The 23969-nt window shown below is 41.3% G+C and overlaps 2 protein-coding genes across 2 annotated transcripts in view; one reads left to right on the top strand and one right to left on the bottom strand.

The window, feature by feature from the left end:
• The window catches only part of znf644a (zinc finger protein 644a), a 35028-nt gene extending 25749 nt beyond the window's left edge, over positions 1 to 9279 (top strand). The window contains exons 5-6 of the mRNA XM_056293028.1: positions 5431 to 5533; positions 7236 to 9279. Coding sequence (XP_056149003.1) covers positions 5431 to 5533; positions 7236 to 7431 — 299 coding nt within the window. The 3' untranslated portion in view covers positions 7432 to 9279. The remainder of the gene's footprint in view (positions 1 to 5430; positions 5534 to 7235) is intronic.
• A 138-nt stretch (positions 9280 to 9417) lies between these two features.
• On the bottom strand, positions 9418 to 23363 carry LOC130123747 (uncharacterized). The gene is made up of 11 exons (XM_056293029.1): positions 23229 to 23363; positions 22668 to 22789; positions 22220 to 22325; positions 21405 to 21882; positions 20819 to 20891; positions 18282 to 18354; positions 15153 to 15300; positions 14743 to 14800; positions 14495 to 14625; positions 14132 to 14221; positions 9418 to 10890 (listed from the first exon to the last, which is right to left on the bottom strand). The coding sequence occupies exons 1-11, from the start codon at positions 23357 to 23359 to the stop codon at positions 10870 to 10872; spliced, it is 1431 nt and encodes a 476-aa protein (XP_056149004.1). The 5' UTR covers positions 23360 to 23363; the 3' UTR covers positions 9418 to 10869.
• Positions 23364 to 23969: the final 606 nt, after the last annotated feature.

Here is a 23969-nt window from a genome sequence, read left to right as displayed (position 1 = left end):
TTACATCCCTCGGTCTGGTGAGGGACAACATCTAGTGCACTGGGTAACAGTGAGGTGAGGGTGCAACACAGTGAGACCGGTAAACATAAAAATATACATTTTTTATTAACTTAAACACCAGAACAGGACAACAGAACCGTTGCCAAAACAACTACTAATAAAAGTAAACCCCCTCCTCGACAGTGCTCAAAAGCACCAAGCTTACATACAGAAGGTGGCAACCGCTCTTAACCTAGTGTGTATAATAGGAGGTAAGCTACGTGATGGGGTGTATGCCCATGGGCATCTTACCTTGATCCCCTTGCCCAAAAGAACTAAACAAACTATGTAAAGGCTAAATATAACTCAAAATACTCAAGTCTGAAACAACGCAAAACTTAACTGGAAACTGGCCAGACTTTACAAACACAAAGTAGCTACAGAACACTAACTAAAATCACACACAAACTAAACTAATTAACACATGTAGGGGTTTAAATAGTGGACTGCACAGCTGATGGAAATTGGTTGATTAGTTGACTGGTTGATTAGGAGATGAGGAGCACCTGGTGGATACCTGAATGTAGAATGAGAGTGAGGGTTAAATACAGAAGGCAACACAAAACAACTATACGGACACAGACACACGTGGCTGTAACAACAGGCCAGTTGCCCTCATTCCAATCATAATGAAGTGCTTTGACAGAGTGGTTCTGGCTCACATCCAGATTAATACACCTGAGTCACTGGACCCCCTGCAGTATGCGTACTGCCCCAACAGATCCACTGAGGACACTATCTATGCAGCACTGCACATAGCCCTCTCCCACCTGAAAAACAGTTTCTTAATCAGAATGCTCTTCATTGATTATAGCTTGGCCTTTAATACAGTCCACCTCCACAAACTCACAAACGAATTGTACAACCTTGGCCTGAACCCTATACTATGTAACTGGCTGTTCGCAGTCTGTCCGAATTTGAAATTTAACCTCAAACAATGTGGTGGTGAACACTGGCACCTAACAAGGATGTGTCTTTAGCCCCATGGTCTACACACTATTGACCTAAGACTGCATCGTCTCAGACAAGGACAACACTATCCTGAAATTTGCTGACAACACCACAATCATTGGTGTGATCACTGGAGGTGAAGAAACGGCATACAGGAGAGAGGTGGCAAGTCTGTGACATGGTGTGACAACCACAACTTCTCTCTCAACATAGATAAGACCAAGGAGATGATAGTGGACATGAGGAAGGAGAGGATACCTCATCAGCTGCTGACAACCTGTGAGCCTGAGGTGGAGAGGGTCAGCAGCCCTAAATTCTTGGGCGTCCACATCAGTGATGACCTCACTTGGTCATGTAACATCACCCAGCTAGTCAAAAAAGCACAACAGTGGCTGTACTTTCTAAGGAGACTGAGGAAATTCGGCATGTCACCGAAGATTCTCAGCAGCTTCCACAGTTGCATGCTAGAAAGCATCTTGACCAGCTGCATCACTGTGTGGTATGGGAATAGCACTGCCATGTGCCGCAAATACCTGGAGAGAGTGGTAAAACTGCTGAGAAGGTCATCAGGGTGCCCTTTCCATCTCTGCAGGATATCTACCATTGGAAGGCCCATAGAAGAGCCTGCAGCATCATCAAAGACTCCACCCACCTTTTTCACACTTATGCCCTCTGGCTGGAGGTACAGAAGTTTGAAACGTAGAACTTCTAAGCTGAAGGACAGCTTTTATCCTCAGGCCATCAGGCCATCAGGCTGATCAACAGATCCAATCTATTGTCCCTGCCCCCACCCTAACCCACCTCACAATACAGGTAGCTTCAGTCATCCCCCCCACCCAACCCCTTCCACACACAAGCACATACATACATACATGCGTGGAGGTGCACACACAATTCACCCTGCACACTCCCACTGTCTGTTTATATACTGTCTGTACATAGAATTTTGCACAGATACAGTTTTTGCACAAATACAATATATCACCGCCATATATTGTATATTGTGTATTGTACGTAGTATTTTTTGGATAGTTTATTTTCTCTTTTTAGTTCTGCTGATATTCATTTATTTATTTTCATTATTTTATATTATTTCTTTCTATTTTTGTTTTGTTTTTTGATAACAGCATTAAGAGTGGAAGACAAAGGAACATTGTACAGGGAAACTTTTTTACCCCCCTTTTTCTCCCCAATTGCACTTGGCCAATTACCCCACTCTCCAAGTCATCCCTGTCGCTGTTGCACACTACTACATGCTTCCTCCGATACATGTGGAGTCGCCAGCCGCTTCTTTTCACATGGCAGTGAGGAGTTTCGCCAGGGGGACGAAGTGCATGGGAGGATCAAGCTATTTCCCCCAGTTCCGCCTTTCCCCTGAACAGGTGCCCCGACTGTCCAACCAGAGGAGGTGCTAGTGCAGCAACCAGGACACATACACACATCTGGCTTCCCTCCCGCAGACACAGCCAATTGTGTCTTTAGAGATGCCCGACCAAGCCGGAGGTAACACGAGTATTTGAACTGAAGATCCCTGTGTTGGTAGGCAATGGAATAGACTGCTACGCTACCCGGACGCCCCTACCTTGTATATTTTCAATCATACCCTAGGCCATAATGATTAAATACCCAATGTTCAGTACTGGTCAGGTCAAGAGGCTATCTGTTGTTGCTAGAAGGGGTGGGGCCAGAGAACAAAGGAAGGGAAGTTTAAAATCAGAAGGAATGTTTGGGGCAGAGAGTTAGAAACCAGGGAGCAGGGAAAGCTTTGTTTTGTTACCTGTGAAGGCAAAATACTGGCTTTTTGTTGCAGATTTAATTCATAATTGAAAGAATGTTTCAGTGAACTAAAAACACCACAAATATTGACCAAAGACTGTGAATACAGCATCCAGATGGACTTTTCTTCACCATTTCCTGGTTGTCTGCCGGTGAGACACAGTCTTTCCGGATTTTTCTTTTTGCAATGCATTGCTGTTTTTGAGTTCCATTTTTGCATTTTGAAGGGGGACATTTGTCTGAATTTTGATCAAAAGGATTTTTGAGTTTTTCATTGACGTTTTGAGTTTCATATGGACATTTAAGAGGACATTTAAGGTTAAGTGAGCAGTTGATATAGTAGATTTAATGAATCTGTTTATGGGTAGCGAGTTGTTGTGTTTGAGTTTTTGGGAGTGAATGTACAATTTAGTATTTTACCCCAACACTGACAGTAAAAATAACAGCAGTATCCTGAACTCTTGGTAACTAGGCTTTGGAAAATGGGCTGATTGTTACACTATTATTACAAAACTGAAGGGAAATTTCTCAAAGATGTCATTTTGACACACAAGAGGTATGTACTAAGGGGGTATGAGAGTCCCTTAAATTTAGCTAAAAATGGAATTTAAAGATGGACCTGTTGCTTCTGGGATCCACAGGATGTAGGATCTTTTTTATTTCTTATTTTTCAACCAGTTATAGCCAATTGGCAGTTAGGAACAGCTTAAAAATTCAAGGCAAACTGATGATGCCAGGGAGAGATGGTGCCAGGGAGATGTTGATAATTGACAAAGTACTTGGACATGTGTAGCGGAAACGGTTAGATTTAGTAGAGGATGCCCCACAAATAAATAAATAAATTTCAGAGTGTATAATTTAAATCATTAAAAGACCCGTTTGAGGGGCGCCAACATAGCCGAATGGTTACAGCACATATCACATGGCTGCAACCATCACTGGTTCGATTCCAGCCAGTGACCTTTGTTGCATGTCATACCCCTCTCTCCCATTTAAGTCTGCCTCTTCACTGTCGCTGTCTAATTAAGGTTAAAAAAAAGTTAAAAATTTTAGAAGACCTGTTTGTCAAAGGAAGAGAAATTCTTTGCATTTTTAAGTTACTACCCCTGCTAAAGGTAATAACTAAGACTTTGTTTACACCCGACATAGCGGTATCTCTGGTGATTTGATTATAACCTGACAGGGGTTAAACATAAAAATTCAAGTGTGAATGCACCCAAGATGAAGATGGATTGTGATCTGATCAACTTAAACCACCATGTAGGTGATAAGGGATGCATTGTGACCCTATTTTAGTAGGGTGTAAATACAATTGTATTTTCACATTTAACATTATGTAAGCAAACGTATGATTCAGGTTCCACTTAATCTTTAAAATTAGACATTTTAAGTATAGTGTTAATGACTTCTTGGTTATTTTTAGTACTTTTCTCTTTTCGTGGTAAATCTAATGAGTAATTCGGTTTTAGTCCTAAAATCCTGAAGTGAAAGTTTGTCAACCAGTGGTTCCCCTGGCTCTGTCTCGAATGAATAGGTATTTCTCTAAACATGTCAAATGAGGTCTGCTGTCGCCACTTTTATTTTGTAAATCTTGAAGCATTCATCTAGAATGGGGTGGCACGGTGGCCCAGTGGTTAGCGCTGTTGCCTCACAGCAAGAAGGTCCTGGGTTCGAACCCCGGGGTGTCCAACCTTGGGGGTCATCCCAGGTCATCCTCTGTGTGGAGTTTGCATGTTCTCCTCGTGTCTGCAGTGGGTTTTCTCGGGATGCTCCGGTCTCCTCCACTGTCAAAAGAAACATGTATATTAGGGTTTATACTCCTGTCTGTGCCCCTGGCCAAGGCAATGGGAAAAGAACTGGAGTTGGTCCCCGGGCGCAGCATGAAAGTGTCCGCCCACTGCTCCTAGCTACACAGATCACTGTTAGGATGGGTTAGTTTGCAGTAACTGAATTTCCCCAAGGGGATTAATAAAGGAAACTTTAAAAAAAAAAAAGGAAAACAAGTTGCCAAGAAGCATCTAGCCGGCACAAACGAGCACTGTTCTTAGTTTTTTAAGCATATCAGTGGCAGTTTTTGCTTCAAAACTTTGTAAAGGCAACATGTCTTTCCACCTTTTATCTCATAAAAAAATATCCAAATCTCCTAAGATTTGCTGACCAAATTAATTATTCTCATAGACAAAGAGCTGAAGGTGATGGTGGAGCTAACTTATGGGTTTGCCAACAGGGGGGGAAAAAATCATCCATTTGTTGTGTTGGTAAGGTTGTCAGTGTAATATGGCCTGGCTTTAGCACTCCTCACTATTTTATGTATTAATTTGATATGTTAAGGTTACTCTACTGTTGCTCTCACTATAAATGGATGAGTGACATTTAAGTGCCTATAAGTTTACTAAATATGGCTCAGTAAACAAAATTTATCTGTGCAAAAGCATTTGATATAAATAGTTGTTGATGGTTGTGTACGATTCTTGCATACTGTTGTTCATGTTGAGAAGCAGCTAAATTATAACATGGTTTCAGGTAATAAAGAAACTCTGTCATCTGATTTTTTTTAAAGTGGCTTCTGAGGATCATAAGAGCATGTATAAGCAAAGCCTTGATGCAATCTCAGACAGTGCTGTAATTGTATTTTAACTGATCCAAGTCAATTCCACCTTTTAGCATATGACTGTAAAGCAAGGAGGCAACGTTCGAGGCCTGGCTCAAAGAAGAAGACACTGCCGGTACCACAAACTCCAGAGGAAATTTACAGACTCACTTGCAGGTAATGCTGAATTTCATTTTGAATTCACTTTTTTTCGTGATGATATATTGTTGACAGTCCAGTTGGAACTGACATGGACCACTTTGTGTTGCTGTTTAAGTTATCGCACTGAGGTTTTTTCTTTTAACTACTTGACTATTTTGTTCATCCATGAACTGTAGTGTTTTAAATGTATTTCCTACCCCAAATAGATTGTTTTTGTGTTAATCAGTGTTGGAAATAGTGAAGCAATTAAGAAAAAATTACATATTGTGATATTAGTATTGGTGGGCTCTTCAAGGTTTGACGAGATAATCATTAAATTTTCTTCAGAATCTTTATATGTAAATGTATTTGTCTATATATTACACATGCTAATATTATAGGTTTTGGCTTTACCAATCCGCTTTTGTATTTAATACTTAAAATTAGTTTAAGATGGAGATGAGGGATCTGTGCTGTTTGCTTAGCATGAAGCGATTTGTACCAAAATCTTGAGAAAATTACATTTTTAAAATTCTGTTGACCTTTTGTGGACTTGCATGTCATTATTAGCATCCATTAATTTGTATGTCATTTGATATTCTTATGAAGCCCATATTCCACCAGAGGACTTTATTTAAAGAGTAGCATAACCTTTGATCATTTTAGTGAGTTTGCTGACATTTACAGGTTAAAAAGGATCTAAAGTTTAAAAACATGGCAGGCTGGTCTTGGTACTCTTGTGATGTTAACATAGCAGGATAAACACAGCTGCAGCGTGTTGGTACACCGAAATCAAACAGATCTGTTATTAATGTAATTACATTGTTAATGGATCTGTTTGATTTAGATGTACCAACATTCCTACCAGTATTGACAGACAGGGCCAGCACCACTGGTTCTTTGTCACACCTTCATCCATATCCTTTTTTATCCTTTTCCTTTTTCAACATGTGAGTGAGAGAAAGGTCAAAAACTAGTGCTGCATTTCTCTTTAAATCTTATCACTTGATCTTTATCTGTAGTTAGATATTTTAATTTCTTTTTGGATTTTGGATTTTACTTCTTTGTATTGGAAAAATCTCACAGCAGCCACCTCCTGGATGTCAAACGAATTTTATGGTGCATGCTTCAGAATTTGTATTCACTTCCTGTTTGGAAACACAGGTCCTTTGCCTTCTCCGATTTCACAAGTCAATGCTGAAAAGTGCATGTTGTAACTCAAAAGAGTTCTGTCTAGTTGCTTTTTGATTTTTATTCTGAATGCAGAAGAATTAAAAGATGCCAGCGATTCATTATGTAATTCGCGTTGTACATATATTTCATGAGTCAAATTGCAGCCTGAAATGCCATTTAAAATTTTTGAAGAACTTGATATGTTGAAAGGAGCCTCCTATTAATCTAATCCAAAGAAGTCATCTGGAGTTTATCAATACATTCTTACATTATATTTTTGTGGACACTTTATTATTAACTCTATGAATTTACATAACTTTTTGTTTCTTCGAGGCTCTGACTGTATACCACCCCTGCCCGTTCATGCCTTAATGTCTGTGAATTAGGGCTATCTCTCTGGGGTTTCTCATAACCAGGACACAAGCCTGCATGGGTTTTTGTTAGCAAAGAGTAAAAATCCAATATTTTTTTTTTATGCACCATCTACCGTTTGTATTCGTTAATAAACTTGATATTGCCATGTACCTTGAATACACTGATTGTTACTGCATCTATTGCCTTCCAGGTTCTGTGATCTCGTCTTCCAGGGGCCGTTGTCAGTCCAGGAGGACTGGATTAAACATTTACAGAGACACATTATGAACACTGGTGTCCCCCACACTGGGCTAGGCATGGTTGACGTGACTTTACTGCCCAAGGATGCACCTACCCCCAAGACTGACCAAGACAGCTCTCTGACAGCAACACATGCGGCCTCATGAGGCCAGCAGAGACCGTTTTAAACTTCACTAGGCTGTATGTGTAGGTACAGTGACGAGCCAAAACATAATGACCACCTGCCTAATAGGCTGTTGGTCCTCCATGTGCTGCCAAAATAGCACTGACCCGCTGAGGCATGGACTCTACAAGACCCCTGAAGGTGTCTTGAGGTATCTGGCACCCAAACATGAGCAGATCTTTCAAGTCCTGAAAGTTGCGAGGTGGAGCCGCCGTGAATCAGACTTGTCTGTCCAGCACATCCCACAGATGCTCAATGGGACTGAGAGCTGGAGCACTTGGAGGCCAGGGCAACACCTTGGACACTTAATCATGTTCCTCAAACCATTCCTGAACAATGTGTGCAGTGTGGCAGTATCCTGATGAAAGAGGCCACTGCCATCAGGGAATACCATTGCCATGAAGGGGTGTACCTGGTCTGCAATGATGTTTAGGTAGGTGGCATGTGTCCAATTGACGTCCACATGAACGGCCAGACCCGTCATTTCCCAGCAAAACATTGCCCAGAGTATCACGCTCCCTCCACTGGCTTATCTTCCCACAGTGCATCCTGGTGCCATTACTTCCCCAGTTAAACGGTGCACACGTACATGGCTATCCACGTGATTGAAAAGAAAACAGGACTCATCGGACCAGTTGACCTTCTTCCACTGCTCCAAGGTCCAGTTCTGATGCTCGTGTGCCCATTGTATGCGCTTTCGACAGTGGACAGGGGTCCTCAAGGGCACTATGACCGGTCTGCGGCTATGCAGTGATGCACTGTATTGTCACACATTCCTCCCATAACCGTCATTAAAATTTTCTGACTTGTCTTCTGTCAGTTCGGACCAGACAGGATAGCCTTTGTTGCCCTTGCGCATTGATGAGCCTTGAGCTCACAACACCCTGTTGCCGGTTTGTGGTTTGTCCCTCCTTGGACCACTGTCGGTAGGTACTCACCACTGCTGACCGGGAGCACCCCACAAGCCTTGCCGTTTCAGAGATGCTCTGACCCAGTCGTCTGGCCATAACAATTTGGCCCGTGTGAAAGTCGCTCAGGTCTTTACTCCTGCATCCAACACGTTGACGAGAACTGGTTGTTCACTTACCGTCTAATCTACCCAGACCTTGACATGTGCCCTTGTTTGGAGATGATCAACGTTGAGTGCTGTGAGTGCTCATAATGTTTTGGCTCATCAGTGTACATTGGATGTTCATTTTTTTCCAGTCAAAGAAATATCAGCCAAAAGTACAGCATCACCCAACATTGGATATATTTTACACGTTTGGACGTTTGAGACAACAAAAATTGAATTATTTTGGATAATGTTGTTTCTGCTTTTACATGGTCCATTTTTTTAGGAATACAATTCCAAATGGACACTTTTTTTTTATGCAGTAATGTAGTGTGGAACCCATTTCTAATGAAGACAACTTTTACCTCAAGACTTCTCACAGTTTTAAGTCCATTTTATGTCCAGTTTGGGAGCACTGTTATTCTTGTATCAATATTCACATTTATAATATACATAAAATCATGATACGACAGTCTTTTCTTTCCTTTTTTTTTTTTTTTGTATTGTGACATGTTTCAGACCCAGACCGCATAATCCGTTTTCAGGGCATAAGAGTTACTCATAGAAACAATTAAAAGTGATAGCAGCTGAAAGCTACTACAGTATGATATTATGAAATTAAGTGGAGTATGAGAACAAAAGGAACAACTGTGTATGCCAACTCGTTAATGCATAGAAAACGGTTTATATTTCAGCCACTGCGTTGATTTCTAATACAAACACTTGAACTGAGTGGTAAAAAAAAAAAAAAAAAAAAAAAAAAAAAAAAAAACACAAGCGCTAACTTGTGCAGCCTAAGTGCTGATGATTGCTGTCCTTCATGAGTAACTGTCACCTATATTTAATGTTTTAAACAAATGTTGCAAAAAATATGCTGTTTTTAAGATAATTTAATTTTAAATGTACTATATCACACAGATACAATGCTTAAAACAATTTTGTGATGTTCTAAATAAAAAAGGGTGAAAGAACAAGGACTAGGTTTTTAATTCCCTCGGAGTAAACCTTTTAATTACAAGCATTTCAACTTTATCAATGCACCATCTTGGACCCAAGTCACCTGACAATTTTCAACCTTTTGTATTTATTTTTACAAACTCATTCGATAACCAAACATTTTTCAAACTTTGTTCTGATGGAGTGTAGGTGAAATGGCATAGGCGAAGGGGGAATTAACTAAGAAGCATTGTTAACTAGTCATGACTTTTAAAGAGGTAGTGAACTCTGTTTTTTTGAGCTGAAAATGTGTTGGTATGGGCCTAGGATGGTAGAACTAACTGATAGATTTAACAAACAACAAACTGCATGACACAGCAGCGCCCATGGAGAAAATAAGTCACGCTTTATCTTGCTTCAAGTGAGAAGGACAAGATGGACCTTGTTCAAATTGCCTGTTTTAAGCTATCCAAAGGAGTTTTCCTTGTAAAGAGCCATTTTGTTTGCCTTCAGTTTCTTACCAAAACATACTGTGTCCTTGAAGCCTAACAAACATGTTGAAAATATTTCCAACTCAAACATTTCCAAAGCCTTTTTTAGGAATATTTTTTGAAAGTTTCACCATTAACAGCAGATTGCAATCTTACTCTCTTCATTGGCGGAAATGGCATATCACCTTGTGTGAAAGAAAGTGAAACAAGTATAAAACATCGTTATTTTGCTTTCCCAATTATATATTATTATCAGTCTTGGATTTCTTTGCAGCTTCTTTGCTTCCTCCGGTTGACATGTCTGCTTTTGTTTTATGTCTGCATAAACATGTAATACATCACCCCCATGCTCATGTGTCCTTGGAAGAACACGTGATACAAGGAGTATGAGAAACCACTTGCTGTGTTCTATAGCGACACTAGTGGGTCAAAAACTCCACTGGATACCTTTTAATATGTGTGGCATCAAAGACGCCGAGACCCATGTGCATTAGACCAATAGAATATGAGCTGAGTAAAACAGCAACATGCTGGTGTTAGTCAACTAATCGCGCTGGGTAGACTGGGTAGCTGAGGCGTGTTGTTCAACGGTGGGGCTGCCACCTTCAGCCCTCCCTACATCACCCCTTTTTTTCTCCCTTTTTAAAAAATGCAGGTGGGCAGAGAAGGGCTTAAAACAAGTACTTCCTCTTTAAACCACCATTAATTAAATCGGTATGAAGATGTGAAATATATCCTAGGAAATGCTTTATGTTAAAATATCCTCTCAGCATTAAATTAACAATGGACATGAATTGCGCTCTGATTAGAACTTTTATCTGTTATGTCTTAAGTTTCATTTTGGGGGAGAGACAACTTATGATTACAATCCATTCTCCTCGATGGGTCAAGAACAGCATCTTGGCGTGAACCGGACTCGAAAGCCTTTCCGTGAACTCATTTATTCAAATGGATCAACACCCTAGAGAGGAGAATAATTTCTAATTAGTAATGACAGCAAATTTGTTTCACTTATCTGCAGAACTGATAGTATGTATCACTCAAGTGCTTTACTTGTACACCAGTAACTTGACTTTCTGGGTCAGAACCAAAAAAGAATCGAAGGTATTATTTAAACCCACAGCTAATGAAATCACTAGAGTTGGATTGTCATTGCTAAACAGTTTGTGAATATTAATGCTCTATCACAGAAAGTTGAATCAGTTCATCTGGACACAACATTTATTGAGAGAAACGTTTCATCAGTCTCAACTGACTGCAGGTATCCCCACCCTTATAAACAGCACAACTGCATAACGATTGAAACCAACAACTGGTTTCATAAGCAAACAAGATGTGACCACCAACTAGAGTTTAGATGGCCATGTGTACTATTCACAGAGGACTGGGGAATAGTCGCAATCACAGCATTGTAAGATGGTGACAGATGTACTCTTAGGCCCCCCCTTGGTTCAGGGATGGTCGTTCCTGCGTCACATAGATGGCCTCTTTGACTCCCCGTTCAAACCAGCGTTCCTCCCTATCAAGGATGTGCACATCCTCATCCTTGAAAGAGTGGCCACTGGCCTGTAGATGGGTGTACACTGTGGAGTCCTTGCCTGATGTGTTTGCTCTCCTGTGTTGTGCCATTCTCTTGGGCAGTGTCTGTTTAGTTTCCCCGATGTACAAGTCATGGCAATCCTCCTGCCACTTAACAGTGTACATTATATTGCTCTGTTTGTGCCGGGGGACCCAATCCTTGGGGCGAACCAATGTCTGTCACAGCATGTTTTGGGGTTTGAAAGCAACTGAGATGCGGTATTTGTAAAATACACATCTCAACTGCTCCAACACTCCCGCCACATACGGAATCACCACTGGTTTACACTTAGGCAGCTGTTGTTCTCCTCTCTTCGATTGGCTTGTGCAGTGTTTGTGTGTCTTCCTGGCTTTGAAAAATGCCCACTTAGATAACCACACTTAACCAGGGTCTGTTTTTTTTTTGGGGGGGGGGATTTTCCCTCCGCCTTTTCTCCCCAATTGTACTTGGCCAATTACCCCATTCTTCTGAGCCATCCCAGTCACTGCTGCACCCCCCTGCTGATCTGGGGAAGGCTGCAGGCTACCACATGCTTCCTCCAATACATGTGGAGTCGCCAGCCACTTCTTTTTACCTGACAGTGAGGAGTTTCGCCGGGGGGACGTAGTGCATGGGAGGATCAAGCTATTCCCCCCAGTTCCCCCTTTCCCCTTAACAGGTGCCCCGACTGACCAACCAGAGGCGGTGCTAGTGCAACGACCATGACACATACCCACATCCGGCTTCCCACCCGCAGACACAGCCAATTGTGTCTGTAGGGATGCCTGACCAAGCCGGAGGTAACACAGGGATTCGAACCAGAGATTCCTGTGTTGGTAGACAACGGAATAGACCGCTACGCTACCCGGACGCCCATCAGGGCTTGTTTAATGTGGGATTCCTCCCCTTCCCGGGCCACTGTGTCAGTGGGGACGTTGTCAGCTCAGTGGTACAGCGTCATGATGACTTCTAGTTTGTGCTCCAGTGTCACAAGAGTCACACCTTAAGTACTGATCAGTATGTGTAGATTTACGGTAAATATCAACAATCAAATGTCCCCATCACCAATTTCACCGTGTCAGAAGTCTAATTGTCATTTTTCACATCCTCCCTGGTGAACTTGATGTGGTTGTCCACTGAGTTAATGTAGCTGGTGAAATGTGGTACGTCCTGAGATTTAATTTTAACCTAGGTGTCGTCCACAAATCTGAACCAATGGCTGGGTGGTGTTCCTGGATAGGACATCAGAGTCCTCTTTTCCACTTCCTCCATATACAAATTGGCCACTACACATGTAACTGGAGAAACCATAGCACACCTATGCTTCTGCCTATAGTACTGCCCCCTGTATGTGAAGTATTGGACTGAAGACACAGCTTCAGGAGCAGATACACTTGGTCAGTGTTAAGGGTGGTCCTATTGTTAAGGGTGGGGTCGTCCTGTAATTTCATATGGACCACCTCCACTGCTTCATCAACAGGAACGCACGTAAAGAGAGACGTAACATCATATGAGATCATTGTTTCATCCATCCATCCATCCATTATCTGAACCGCTTATCCTGCTCTCAGGGTCACGGGGATGCTGGAGCCTATCCCAGCAGTCATTGGGCGGCAGGCAGGGAGACACCCTGGACAGGCCGCCAGGCCATCACACAGGGCCAATATACACACACACACACACACACACACACACATACCTAGTAGGCCGATTCACCTGACCAACATGTCTCTTTGGACTGTGGGAGGAAACCGGGGCACCTGGAGGAAACCCATGCAGACACGGGGAGAACATGCAAACTCCACACAGAGGACGACCCCCAAGGATGGACTACTCTGGGGCTCAAACCCAGAACCTTCTTGCTATGAGGCAATCGCGCTAACCACTGCGCCACTGTGCCGCCAATCATTGTTTCATCCGTCTCCATAATGATATCCTTCACCTTATCCACAAAATCCATAGTGTTTTGAATGTGATGTTCATTACTGCCTACCAACGAGTTACTTATAGATGCCAGAAACTTAAGAGATGTTGTAGGTCACTGAGTTAATCATACAAACAATAGGCCATAACGGCACATCGTGTTTATGTATGTTAGGTAAACCATACAGACTAGGTGTAACTTCCCCTGGGTATCATCTGTGGTACAAAATTCTGTCAATAGCAGTGTCGTGTTCTAACAGCTTCAGACAATCTTTCCCCTTTTTCTTGTAACCACTGCCTGGATCTCGTTTCAGGGGCTTACAAGTATGTATGTCACTGAGTAACATCATAACTTTCTCATGATAGTCTGTCTGGTTTAATACAACAGTGCATCTACCTTTGTCTGCTGGAAGGATGATGATGTTTTCGTCCTTACTGAGAGTCGTGAGTGCTTTCCTCTCATCTCTGCTGATGTTGGGACGGTGGCGCCTTGGTAATGCTGAGGCAGGCTGAAACTATCGTCCGCAGTTGCTGTGCTTTCAGCTCCACGATGTTTTTATGGGTCACTGAGGCTGACAAGGTCACTTGGATGAGTGACGAAAGGTTTCTCCCACTAAATGTTGTGACCTGATGAACTGATTCACCTTTTTGTGATTTTCTTACCTGGATTATTGAGCATGCATAAAGACATTAATGTTCCATGTTCACTTATTCTGGGTACCTTCAGAAATTTTTCGAACTGAGGCTTCAGCTCCTTCATCATGGCCTCTGTTTTGTCAAGGCATAAACTTCTCTTTTGAATTCCATACTCCTTCAAAAAAGGAAGAAAAAAAATCAACACTTGAATCTTATTGTATTTAGGACCAACTTTGAATTTTACAAGAAATTAATTTCATTTTAAAAATAAAATTAATAGATATACAATAGTATCTATCAAATATATCAAATATTTTGATTTTGAATTTTATTTATCAAATATCAAATATATAATATATAATATTTATTGCTAACTTTTTTCAATACAGCCAAACTTTCCATTGCCGATATATGGTTGTTAAATGTCCAAAACAGCTGCCAATACTACCTTTTTGTTCTGAAGGTGTTCCTGAGAGTTAAGGTGATTCTGTACCGATGACACTGATGTGGAGACGAGGACTTTGCAGGCAGCACAGTGGAGCATTTCCACCTTTGTCATGTAGTCTTTCTCTTGCAATGCTGATAAAACAAGGATCACATTGTATTTTGAAGTCTGGGTCCTTCATTTACCCCAAATTGAAGATGTCTGAGACAATATATGTCCTTCACGACTTATTACTGTTGTCAGTTATTCACCTTCAATTGCGCTTTCTTCCATGGCTTTACTGCATTGCCGGAACTTGTACATGACCTCCTGGAGACATGAAAACAAAGAGTCAAAATAATAACAAGTCTTACAATCAAACCAAATGACCTTTGGAGTAGCCCAGCACAACCATCATCTTCTATGTGCTGGTTGCTGAGTAGTTCTGCAAGAGCAGCTGGCAAATGACTTCTATTGAATGGTGTTTCAACAATTAGTTAATGAGGGATGGAGATTCCTACTCTGCCCATTCTCCAAAACAGATTTCCCCAAGCTTCTCTGGAGATTCAAAATTGAATTCTTAAAGTCAGTAACCTGCCTCAGTGGCCCCGATGCAACTCGCTAGACTCTAAAGGCAGCTTGAGTTCAAGGAGGTTGTGTCTATCCTTACAACATACCATACCTGAAGGAAGGCAATAGTCAAGTCATTGTAATTATAGTGCTGCTGGATGTGCTCCAGAGTTTCCCAGTGGCTCTTGCTCTCTAGATGATCATCCAGATCCCTCATCTTGGCCAGCTCAACATCACACAGTTCACAGATGAAGGGGCTTCTAAAGAGCAAAACATAATGTCATTTAATTTTGCAAACCCTGAACCAGTAATTAATCTACAAATAAATTTAGTTTTGACACAAGATGAGAAGCCTTTTGGCTAACTCATCTGTTACACAGTCAACCTAAAACAACAGTTTTTATTTGGGCCTTGATTATCAAACACCCTATGTGAAGATGTGGTTTATGAAGTTGCATCAAAACTGAAAAATCTGGATTATGCAAGCTCTGGCTATTCTGACAAGACTGTTTTGAGAGAATGTGACAAAAGATGCCAGCCCAGTAAATTATTTTCTTAATTATTATTATTTATTTCTGATTTTTCCCTTTTTCTCCCAATTTAGTGGCCAATCGCTCCCTATTCTAGTTCAAACACACCCTCGTACTGCATGCGTAGGCCAACTGCATCTCTCCGGCTGGCAGTCTCGAAGGAGACGCCTTGTCACTGTCATGACAAGACGAATCCAGGCCAAACCACTGCTTTTTCCAAAAAACCCAGAGAGGCATTTATGTGTGAACACAAGCCGACTCCACGTTGCCAATTATTGCCGCTTCATCAAATCCGGCCATAGTCGGATCTGATGAGACCGAGGCGCGAACCCCGGTCCCCAGTGGACAACTACATCGACACAAAGCCGATGCTTAGACCGCTACACCACCGCGGAACCAGCCCAGTAAATTCTTTCCCTAGACAGGTTGTAATTGTCTTACTTAAGAATGATTGAGTAATGACTGGTTTTGAAAAAAAAAAACTGCTACTGCATGTTTGCTCAGCTTTTAGCAGTAAGTTTTTGATAGTTTGTTATTGGTCATAGAGTGTCCTTTTAACTTCCAGGTTTTCTTCGCTTGCATTACATGTCACGTCCCAAGCTTTGATTTCTGGTTACAAAACTGCGAACATACGAAATAAATTCAGGTAATCCTCTAATGAGAAACTAGCTAAACTTACTGCCCAAATTATGTAATTGTTCTTGATAACATGCCACTTTGTCTACCAGGGCTGGGTGATATGTCAAAATTTTCCTACCGGCCACCGTCAGGCCAACAATCGGCGATTGTCTAATATATCCCCCCTGCCGGCCATTTTCAGTGAATGCAATCGTGGAAGGGCTCGTTCCGAAAAAGAATACAAAATCCCCTATTTGGGAATATTTTGGTTTTAAACCAGACGCTACCAGCAAGCTGAAGGACCTAAATGAAGTAATTTGCTGTCTTTGCAAATGAGTAGTGCACTACCAATTGCACAAGTATTAATGTGAAATTTTAATTTTACTGAAACATTACAGCCTATAGGCTACTCCTCTTCAGTTAAACAAAATAAATCCACCTTGAGATCTTTGCTAAGCAATAAGCTGCTAAGACAGGCTGAACAGTTGTCCGACACGATTTTGGAAAAAAAAAGAGTTAATGGCATCAGAGAAGGACGTCAAACATCCCAAGATATGAGCGGAAATTATTGTTCTTGCAACTGCATTTATAACCTTTTTCTTACTCAAATGCACTTTGACCATATCGTGACATGCTACTTTAGTACACTTTAACAAAAAAATATATATGTATATATATATATTGCAGATTAACATTTAATGTCCAGGAATTCACATTATAGACATACTGACTATCCCTCTAACAAATTGGCCCCAATTTCGAACATTGACCATACACGGTCCAGCCATATACTAGGTTATGACCTAGTTGAAAAGAAGCTACATATTGATTTTTGAAGGCTTAAATATTTGCCCTACTTGGACCATGTTGAAGCCCAGGGAGAAGATTAAGTGAAGTGCAAAGTTTTTCAGTACTTAAGTGATCAGATGCCTGACAATGTTTTAATAAGGTCTGGGTTAAAAAAAAACATTTAATACATTTTATGTATTAAATGTTTTTTTAAAAGGGGACTTATCCTTTAAAGAACACCATTCCACTGACTACAAATCACACCGAATATTAGCTGACTTTATGCATGCTCAATAATCCAGGTAAGAAAAAAAAAGAAGGTTAAATCAGTTCATCTTGACACGTTTATTGACAGATACATTTCATCACTCAACTAAGTGACATCTTCAGTCTAAACTGACAGCAGGTATCCCCACCCTTACAAACAATACAGTTACATAATGCCTGAAACCAACGGCCAGTTTCATGTGCAAATATGGGTGTGACCATTAACTAGAGTTTCAATGGCCACGCGTACTACTCACAGAGGATTTGGGAATGTTTGCAATCACAGCATTGTAAGACAGCGACAGATGTACTCTTAGGCAGCTGGAGCAGAAGGACAACACCTGTCAAGCGTAAACCAGTGGTGATTCCATATGTGGCAGCAGTGTCGGAACAGTTGAGACATGTTTTCCAAACACCGCATCTCAGTTGTTTTCAAACCTCAAAACATGCTGCGCCAGACGTTGGTCCACCCCAAGGATCAGGTCCCCCAGAACAAACAGAGCAATATAGTGTACGCTGTTAAGTGCCAGGAGGATTGCTGTGACTTGTACATCAGGGAAACCAAACAGATGAGGGCCAAGAGGACGGCACAACACAGAAGAGCTAACACATCAGGCCAGGACACACTGGTTTGAACGGGGAGTCAAAGAGGCCATCTACAGTGGTGTGAAAAAGTGTTTGCCCCCTTCCTGATTTCTTATTTTTTTGCATGTTTGTCACACTTAAATGTTTCAGATCGTAGTTAGTAGTAGTAGTTAATGGTCACGCCCATATTTGCATATGAAACTGGTCGTTGGTGTTGGTCGTTATGCCACTGTATTGTTTATAAGGGTGGGGACTGAGACTGAAGAGGTCACTTAGATGAGTGATGAAACGTATCTATCAATAAACACTGTATCCAGATGAACTAATTTAACTTTCTTTTAACATTAGATGACATTGTCTTGAAGAAAAATATTTTAAAATTTTCTTGGCAACGTTGTTACAGTATACAATAATACAATAACAGACAAATTAATAACAGACAAAGTGCCTACTTTTCCATTTTGCTTTTTGGACTTATGTTCCATGTTCTTGAAACCTCTGAGGAAGGCGTGATTTGGTCCACCCCTGTAAAGCAGAAATTATACACTACAGTCACTAAAATTATAGTTTTAGGACCACCTGAAGAAAAAATTACACACAGCAGATGATTCATACATAAAAGTGTAACCTCATCAACGTTAAACCCATGGCAATGTTGGATTTGTGGTCCAGAATTTCTGCCTTCAAAGTCTTTTATTGATCATGGTATCTCCCCTGCCAGGTAAGTATTCAAACTCTATTCTTTAGACTTTAAAGTTAAAATATTGAAGATTATTATGTTCGACCTACTGCCATAACACCTTCGGTGATATTGGTAAATGCATTGGTGTTTCACCACGCCAAATCCCAGAGATCAATTCAAGTTGAGAAAGTCATCAGCAATAGTACGAAAAGCACAGATGAACCTAGAACCTCTAAGTCTACTCTGTTGTTAGCCAAAACAACTGCATATTCTTCAAACTCCCTGCTACTTACCTTCTTCTTCCACATTTAACTGGTATGGAGACGATGTAAAACACTATCTATGTGCAGTATCAGAAAAGAAAGTCCAACCAGACAGTAGCAATTAAAATTTAGAACTACGAAAGCATTCACAATTTAGATATTCATGTTTAGCTTTATCTTTGGCACAGAAGAATGTGCAAGCCCAAAACCGACACAAATACAAAAACAGGAGTAAATACCACCATGCATGCACACATTCTGCAATACAATCTAATATACACTCTGTGGCCACTTCATGAAAGCTGCCTGTCAAAGCAAACAGCCTGCCCCTCCATACAGAGAATTGCATCACAACAACTCGATATATAAATTACACAGACAGGGTCTAAAGGTTCCATTACTGTTCAAACAAATGTTAGGATTGGCAAGATGAGTGATCTAAGCTACCTTGAACATGGTGTGATTGTTGGTGCCTTGTGGTGGCGCCCGTATTTCTAATACAGTTGCCCTGTTAGAATTTCCATGCATTATGGCACATTGAGTTTACTGAGATATGCATTACAGTACAGAGTTTAATGCGATTGGATGTGTTTTGTTCATTGCACCAGTCAGCACTAAATCTCATGGCGACAATTCTTTGAGAGAGGTCAGATGTTAGAAGGAAAGCCACAAGCACGCAAATAACACATCTTAATACAACAGCGGTATGCCGAAGGGAAGTTCTGAATGTACTACTAATTGAAGAAGATGGGCCACAACAATAGAAGACCATTCCGAGTTCCATTCCTGACATTAAGTATGAGAAGATGAGACTACAGTGATCACCAAAACTGGACAATTGGACAGACACTCTTTAGGGTGATGATAGATCCATCCTGTCTGAAGTGAGCGGTACACACTGCTAGTGTTAATGTAATGGTGTGGGGAATGTTTTCTTGACCCACATTAGGCCTCTTAATATCAAACGAGCTCATTTGAAAGCCACAGCATACCTAACTTTTGTCACTGACCAGGAGTATCCTTTCATGACCACAGTCTAGCTTTTTCCAAATGGGTGCTTGCAGAAGGACAATACACCATGTCAGAGAGCTCACATAATTTCAGTATGCTTCCAGGAACATGGCAGTGCCTTTAGTTTACTCCACTGGCCTGCACAGTCCTCAGATCTTGAGTCACTAGAATACCATCAGGAAATGGGAGCTTAATAATATGAATGTGTGGCCAAAAAATCTGCAGGAAATGTGTGATGCTATTGAGTCAGCAAGGTCCAATATCCCTGTAAAATGAACCTAGCTGAATTCATACCTCAAAGAATTCAGGTTGTTTTGGAAACCAAAGGGGTTTCTATCTCATGCTAGACAGTTGTCCAAGCTAATACAGTGGCCATTGAGTGTAATTTCTAACAACTTTGAATTTCATAGAACAGGCAAATTGCATGTGAATGTGTGTGTCTGTTGGCCCTGTGATGGCCTGTCCAGGGTGTCTCCATGCCTGCTGCCCAATGACTGCTGGGATAGGCTCCAGCATCCCCACAACTCTGAGAGCAGTACAAGCAGTTTGGATAATGGATGGATAGATGGATGGGGGAATTGCAAAATGTATGCACCCTTAAAAGCGTATACATTTAATTTTTGCGGATTTAATTTAACAGACAGCCTAGTGAATACATTTCTATCCAAAGTGTTTCACATGCATTCTTTTTAAGCATTAGAGGCCTCTGTTAGAGCTTAAGCTCTGACTATGGCAGCGTTATGCTACGATTAGTGCACTATGCGAGGGGGTAAAATACATGCAGTATTCGCTCTTAACATATGTCACTGTCTCATAGGTGGGGTTCTACTATCAGGTATGGTTGAATTTTTTTTTTATGTTACAAAAGCATTGATTGGAGAAAGCCCTTAAAATCCTGGGACCTTGTCAAGTGGTTTAATGTAAATTTCTGTGACACTATATAATCATCATTTACAGGAAAAAAAAGTCATTTCACAATCCAAATTTTTTTTATTTTATTTTATAGAGGATGGTTTGCATGACAAGACCTTACCTGTTCCACTATATCCTGACTGGGAGTTGTAGCCCACTTGAAATCCTGGAGATAATTTAGCAGTAGTAGTCATCTGCAGAGGACAGACGGGACACTATTGGTTCCAAGATTTGTAGCAAAAAATTAACAGAAACAAAAGCCTCTTTTCAACAAGATACATCTATGTATAACATGTAAGTCACATGTACAACATGTAAGTCCAAATAACTGTACGCAGCTCAACCACAGGGGGAGGCAGCAGCTCAGAGGTAGAGCAGGTCATCTGGTAAATAGAGGGTTACCGGTTCAAACCTCAGCTCCTCCTGGCAAACATGTCGAGGTGTCTCTGAGCAAGACACTTAACCCAAAACTGCTCTCCATGAGCTGGTTGTTACCTTGCATGGTTGACACCACCATTAGTGTATGAGTGAGTGTGTGTGCATGGGTGAACGAGGCATTAACTAATTGTAAAGCGCTTTGAGTGACTTGAAATGAGAAAAGTGCCAAATAAAATGCAGTCCATTTACGGCAAGAGCCAAACTCAAAGCCTAACTCATCCCAAACGCCACTGTGTACAGCTAGCGTTATTTAGTACATATCAGCATACCTCTCTTCTTGGTTCTGGTGCTGTTATTCTTTCTTCCACATTTGTCCGCTGTCCTCTGTACGATGATGCTGGAAAGAGCACAGACATCACCGAATCAGGCAACGCCTGACTTTCGAACCCTTTCTGATCAGGAGGCCTACTTATGAAGCCATAACTGGATGTTTCAGAGGATTTAGTGTCGGTGCTGTAGGTCTCTCGTTCAGCCAGTCTATCCCTTGGACTTGGCCTCTTGGGGTGTCTGGTGTCACAACCAAGATCCCACCCCTCATGGGGTACCTCATGGGATATGTTCCCTGACCCAGAGTAGGCTGACTCCCAGTGATGGCTGTCTTGAGGACCTATATCAGAGGAGGAACGTTTACGTCCACTATGTCCAAAGTAGTTCTCGCTGGACCTGCAACGGGTGCCCCCTTGTCTCTGTGGGATCTCTGACTCAGAGTCTGATGATCCCGGATCATAAGGGTCATACAGCTCAAACCTGAGAGAGAAGTGATAGATTCTGAGTGTTAATATGTGTGTGCGTGTATCTCCAATGTAAAATTTTGCTTTATTTTAGCAAATTCTGCCAATATCATATGAAACCTGACATTAGGATGTCTTGATGTGTGCTCAATAATCCAGGTAAGCGAATCACAGAAAGTTGAATCAGTTCATCTGGACACAACATTTATTGGGAGAAACGTTTCTCTCAATAAACATGTCCCGATGAACTGATTCAACTTTCTGTGATGACATCGGGATGATGTTATCAAGGATAATTTTCTGTTGGTCTAATTTACATGCATTATGTTATAAAATATCATCGATCATCTTACTTCTCTGTAAAGCTGGATTTTCTGTCCTGAGAATTACCATCCTGAGAAAGACAAGAATCTCCAGATGATGTGACTGAAGACTTCCATTTAAAGGCAATAGATGATGCTGTGGATTACATGGGTTAGATGCAAATATGACAAGTCAGGGTGTACTGAAAGACCAGGCAATTTTCTAAAATACAGATAAAATGATGAATGCTGTTATTAAGGTGGGTTGCTGAGGCTATGAGGGCTGTATGTTTTGTGTAAATGCATTTGCAACATCAGTTCACCTGATTGGTTAAGCTTTTTGGGCTTGAGGCCCCAACCTAGTTTTTTAATATGCGGTGACCATGGTTCTCTTAGATCAACGAGTCTTAAAGAAAACTCTGGTGGGTCCCCAAATATCAAAGAGTGATAAAATGAAACCGAACACTAGAAAAGACGATCAGATTGACGCTATACTTACTTCGTCGGGCTGCTGGTGCTGTAAATTGTCTATTCGGAGTGACGGATGGCTGATTACTTGATTCTGTATTTGCCTTCATTGGTGTGAACGAAGGAGCACTTTCGTTGAAGCCTTGGGTTACTCTTTAACCCAAAGGGGGGGGGGACCAAACGGAGTGAATCAAAAATTAATATCAATATCAGAAAATGACCGAGCATCGTAAGGCGGTGCCACGATAGATCCTGGACATTTTAGAAACACGGCTGGGGTCTGGCAGACACAGTCGCAATGGGCAATTTAACAACGGATTTCGATCAAACTAGCCAGTTTAGCTTAGCGGGGTTAGTCTCAAGTGTTATTCTCTGCTGTTAACACCGTTGAATGTAAAGCCGCTGTAAATGATGTTTACGCGTATTACCCAGTTTTGATGCAGACGCGCTTCTTAGAATTACTCAACTTAACTATCAACTGCTTAATTAGGACCTGGATGAATCTCGCGATGTTGGGAGGCCTCAAACTTTCTCAAATGAACCGTCTCAACACCGCATTTGCAATTACCAAAACTTGCCAAAAAATTGTTACCTCCCCGTTTGATTTTGGTACGCTGAAATCGCTCCTTTAGGTGCTCCGGGATTGTTAAAGGGAGCCTTATTCGGATAATTCATTTTTTCGTCCACACGGGCAGAGAGCTGCTTTCTATCAACAAATAACATCGGCTCTTTTCGGAGGCGGTTCGGCGGATACTGTCCTTGCCCGATCCGTTCCGGAAACACGATTTGGTCAACGCATGCGCGAAATGCGTCTACTTCTGTCACCGCTCCTAGACCAGAGCCGTTGCCCGAGCACGAAGCAATTCTATTGGTCAGTCGGTTAAAGAGTCCTTCCAGCTTACTTTGAATGGTTGTTGCCTGTGTTTAAACTGTCACGTTGGCGGCAGAGTAGTAGCAGTAGTAGTAGTAGCCAACGGCACATTAATAGTATAATACTAATAATAACAATAATAATAGTCGTGTAATGCTATTAATAACGTGAAGACACAATAGGACAGAAACCCTAACCCTAACCCTAAGGGTATACGGATCGTCCAGGGTATACCGATCGTCTACCTACAATCGTTCAGCAACGTTGTACAACGTTATTCAACTTCAACTTGTATCCTTAAAGGTAACTACAAGGAGATTTTAAAAAGAAACATTGAAAAGTAACGCTAGTTATCCAGATATGCCTGACTTTCTGTAAAAAAATAATTTTTACACATTTAATGTATAAGTGTAAAGTTCTCAAAAAGGAAATGTAATTATTATTATTATTATTATTATTATT

This window comes from Lampris incognitus, chromosome 14 (assembly GCF_029633865.1).
Source record: "Lampris incognitus isolate fLamInc1 chromosome 14, fLamInc1.hap2, whole genome shotgun sequence".
NCBI lineage: Eukaryota > Metazoa > Chordata > Actinopteri > Lampriformes > Lampridae > Lampris > Lampris incognitus.
Note: the sequence above shows the minus strand (reverse complement) of the source record. Positions and strands in the feature narration are given on the sequence as shown.

Coding starts and splice junctions, on each gene's coding strand:
- LOC130123747 (XM_056293029.1), bottom strand. CDS start 23,359: ATGTTATTTGTTGATAGAAAGCAGCTCTCTGCCCGTGTGGACGAAAAA. Junction 21,883..22,219: donor AAATCCAGCTTTACAGAGAA/GTAAGATGATCG, acceptor CTTCTCTCTCAG/GTTTGAGCTGTATGACCCTT. Junction 14,222..14,494: donor AACACCTTCAGAACAAAAAG/GTAGTATTGGCA, acceptor CCTTTTTTGAAG/GAGTATGGAATTCAAAAGAG.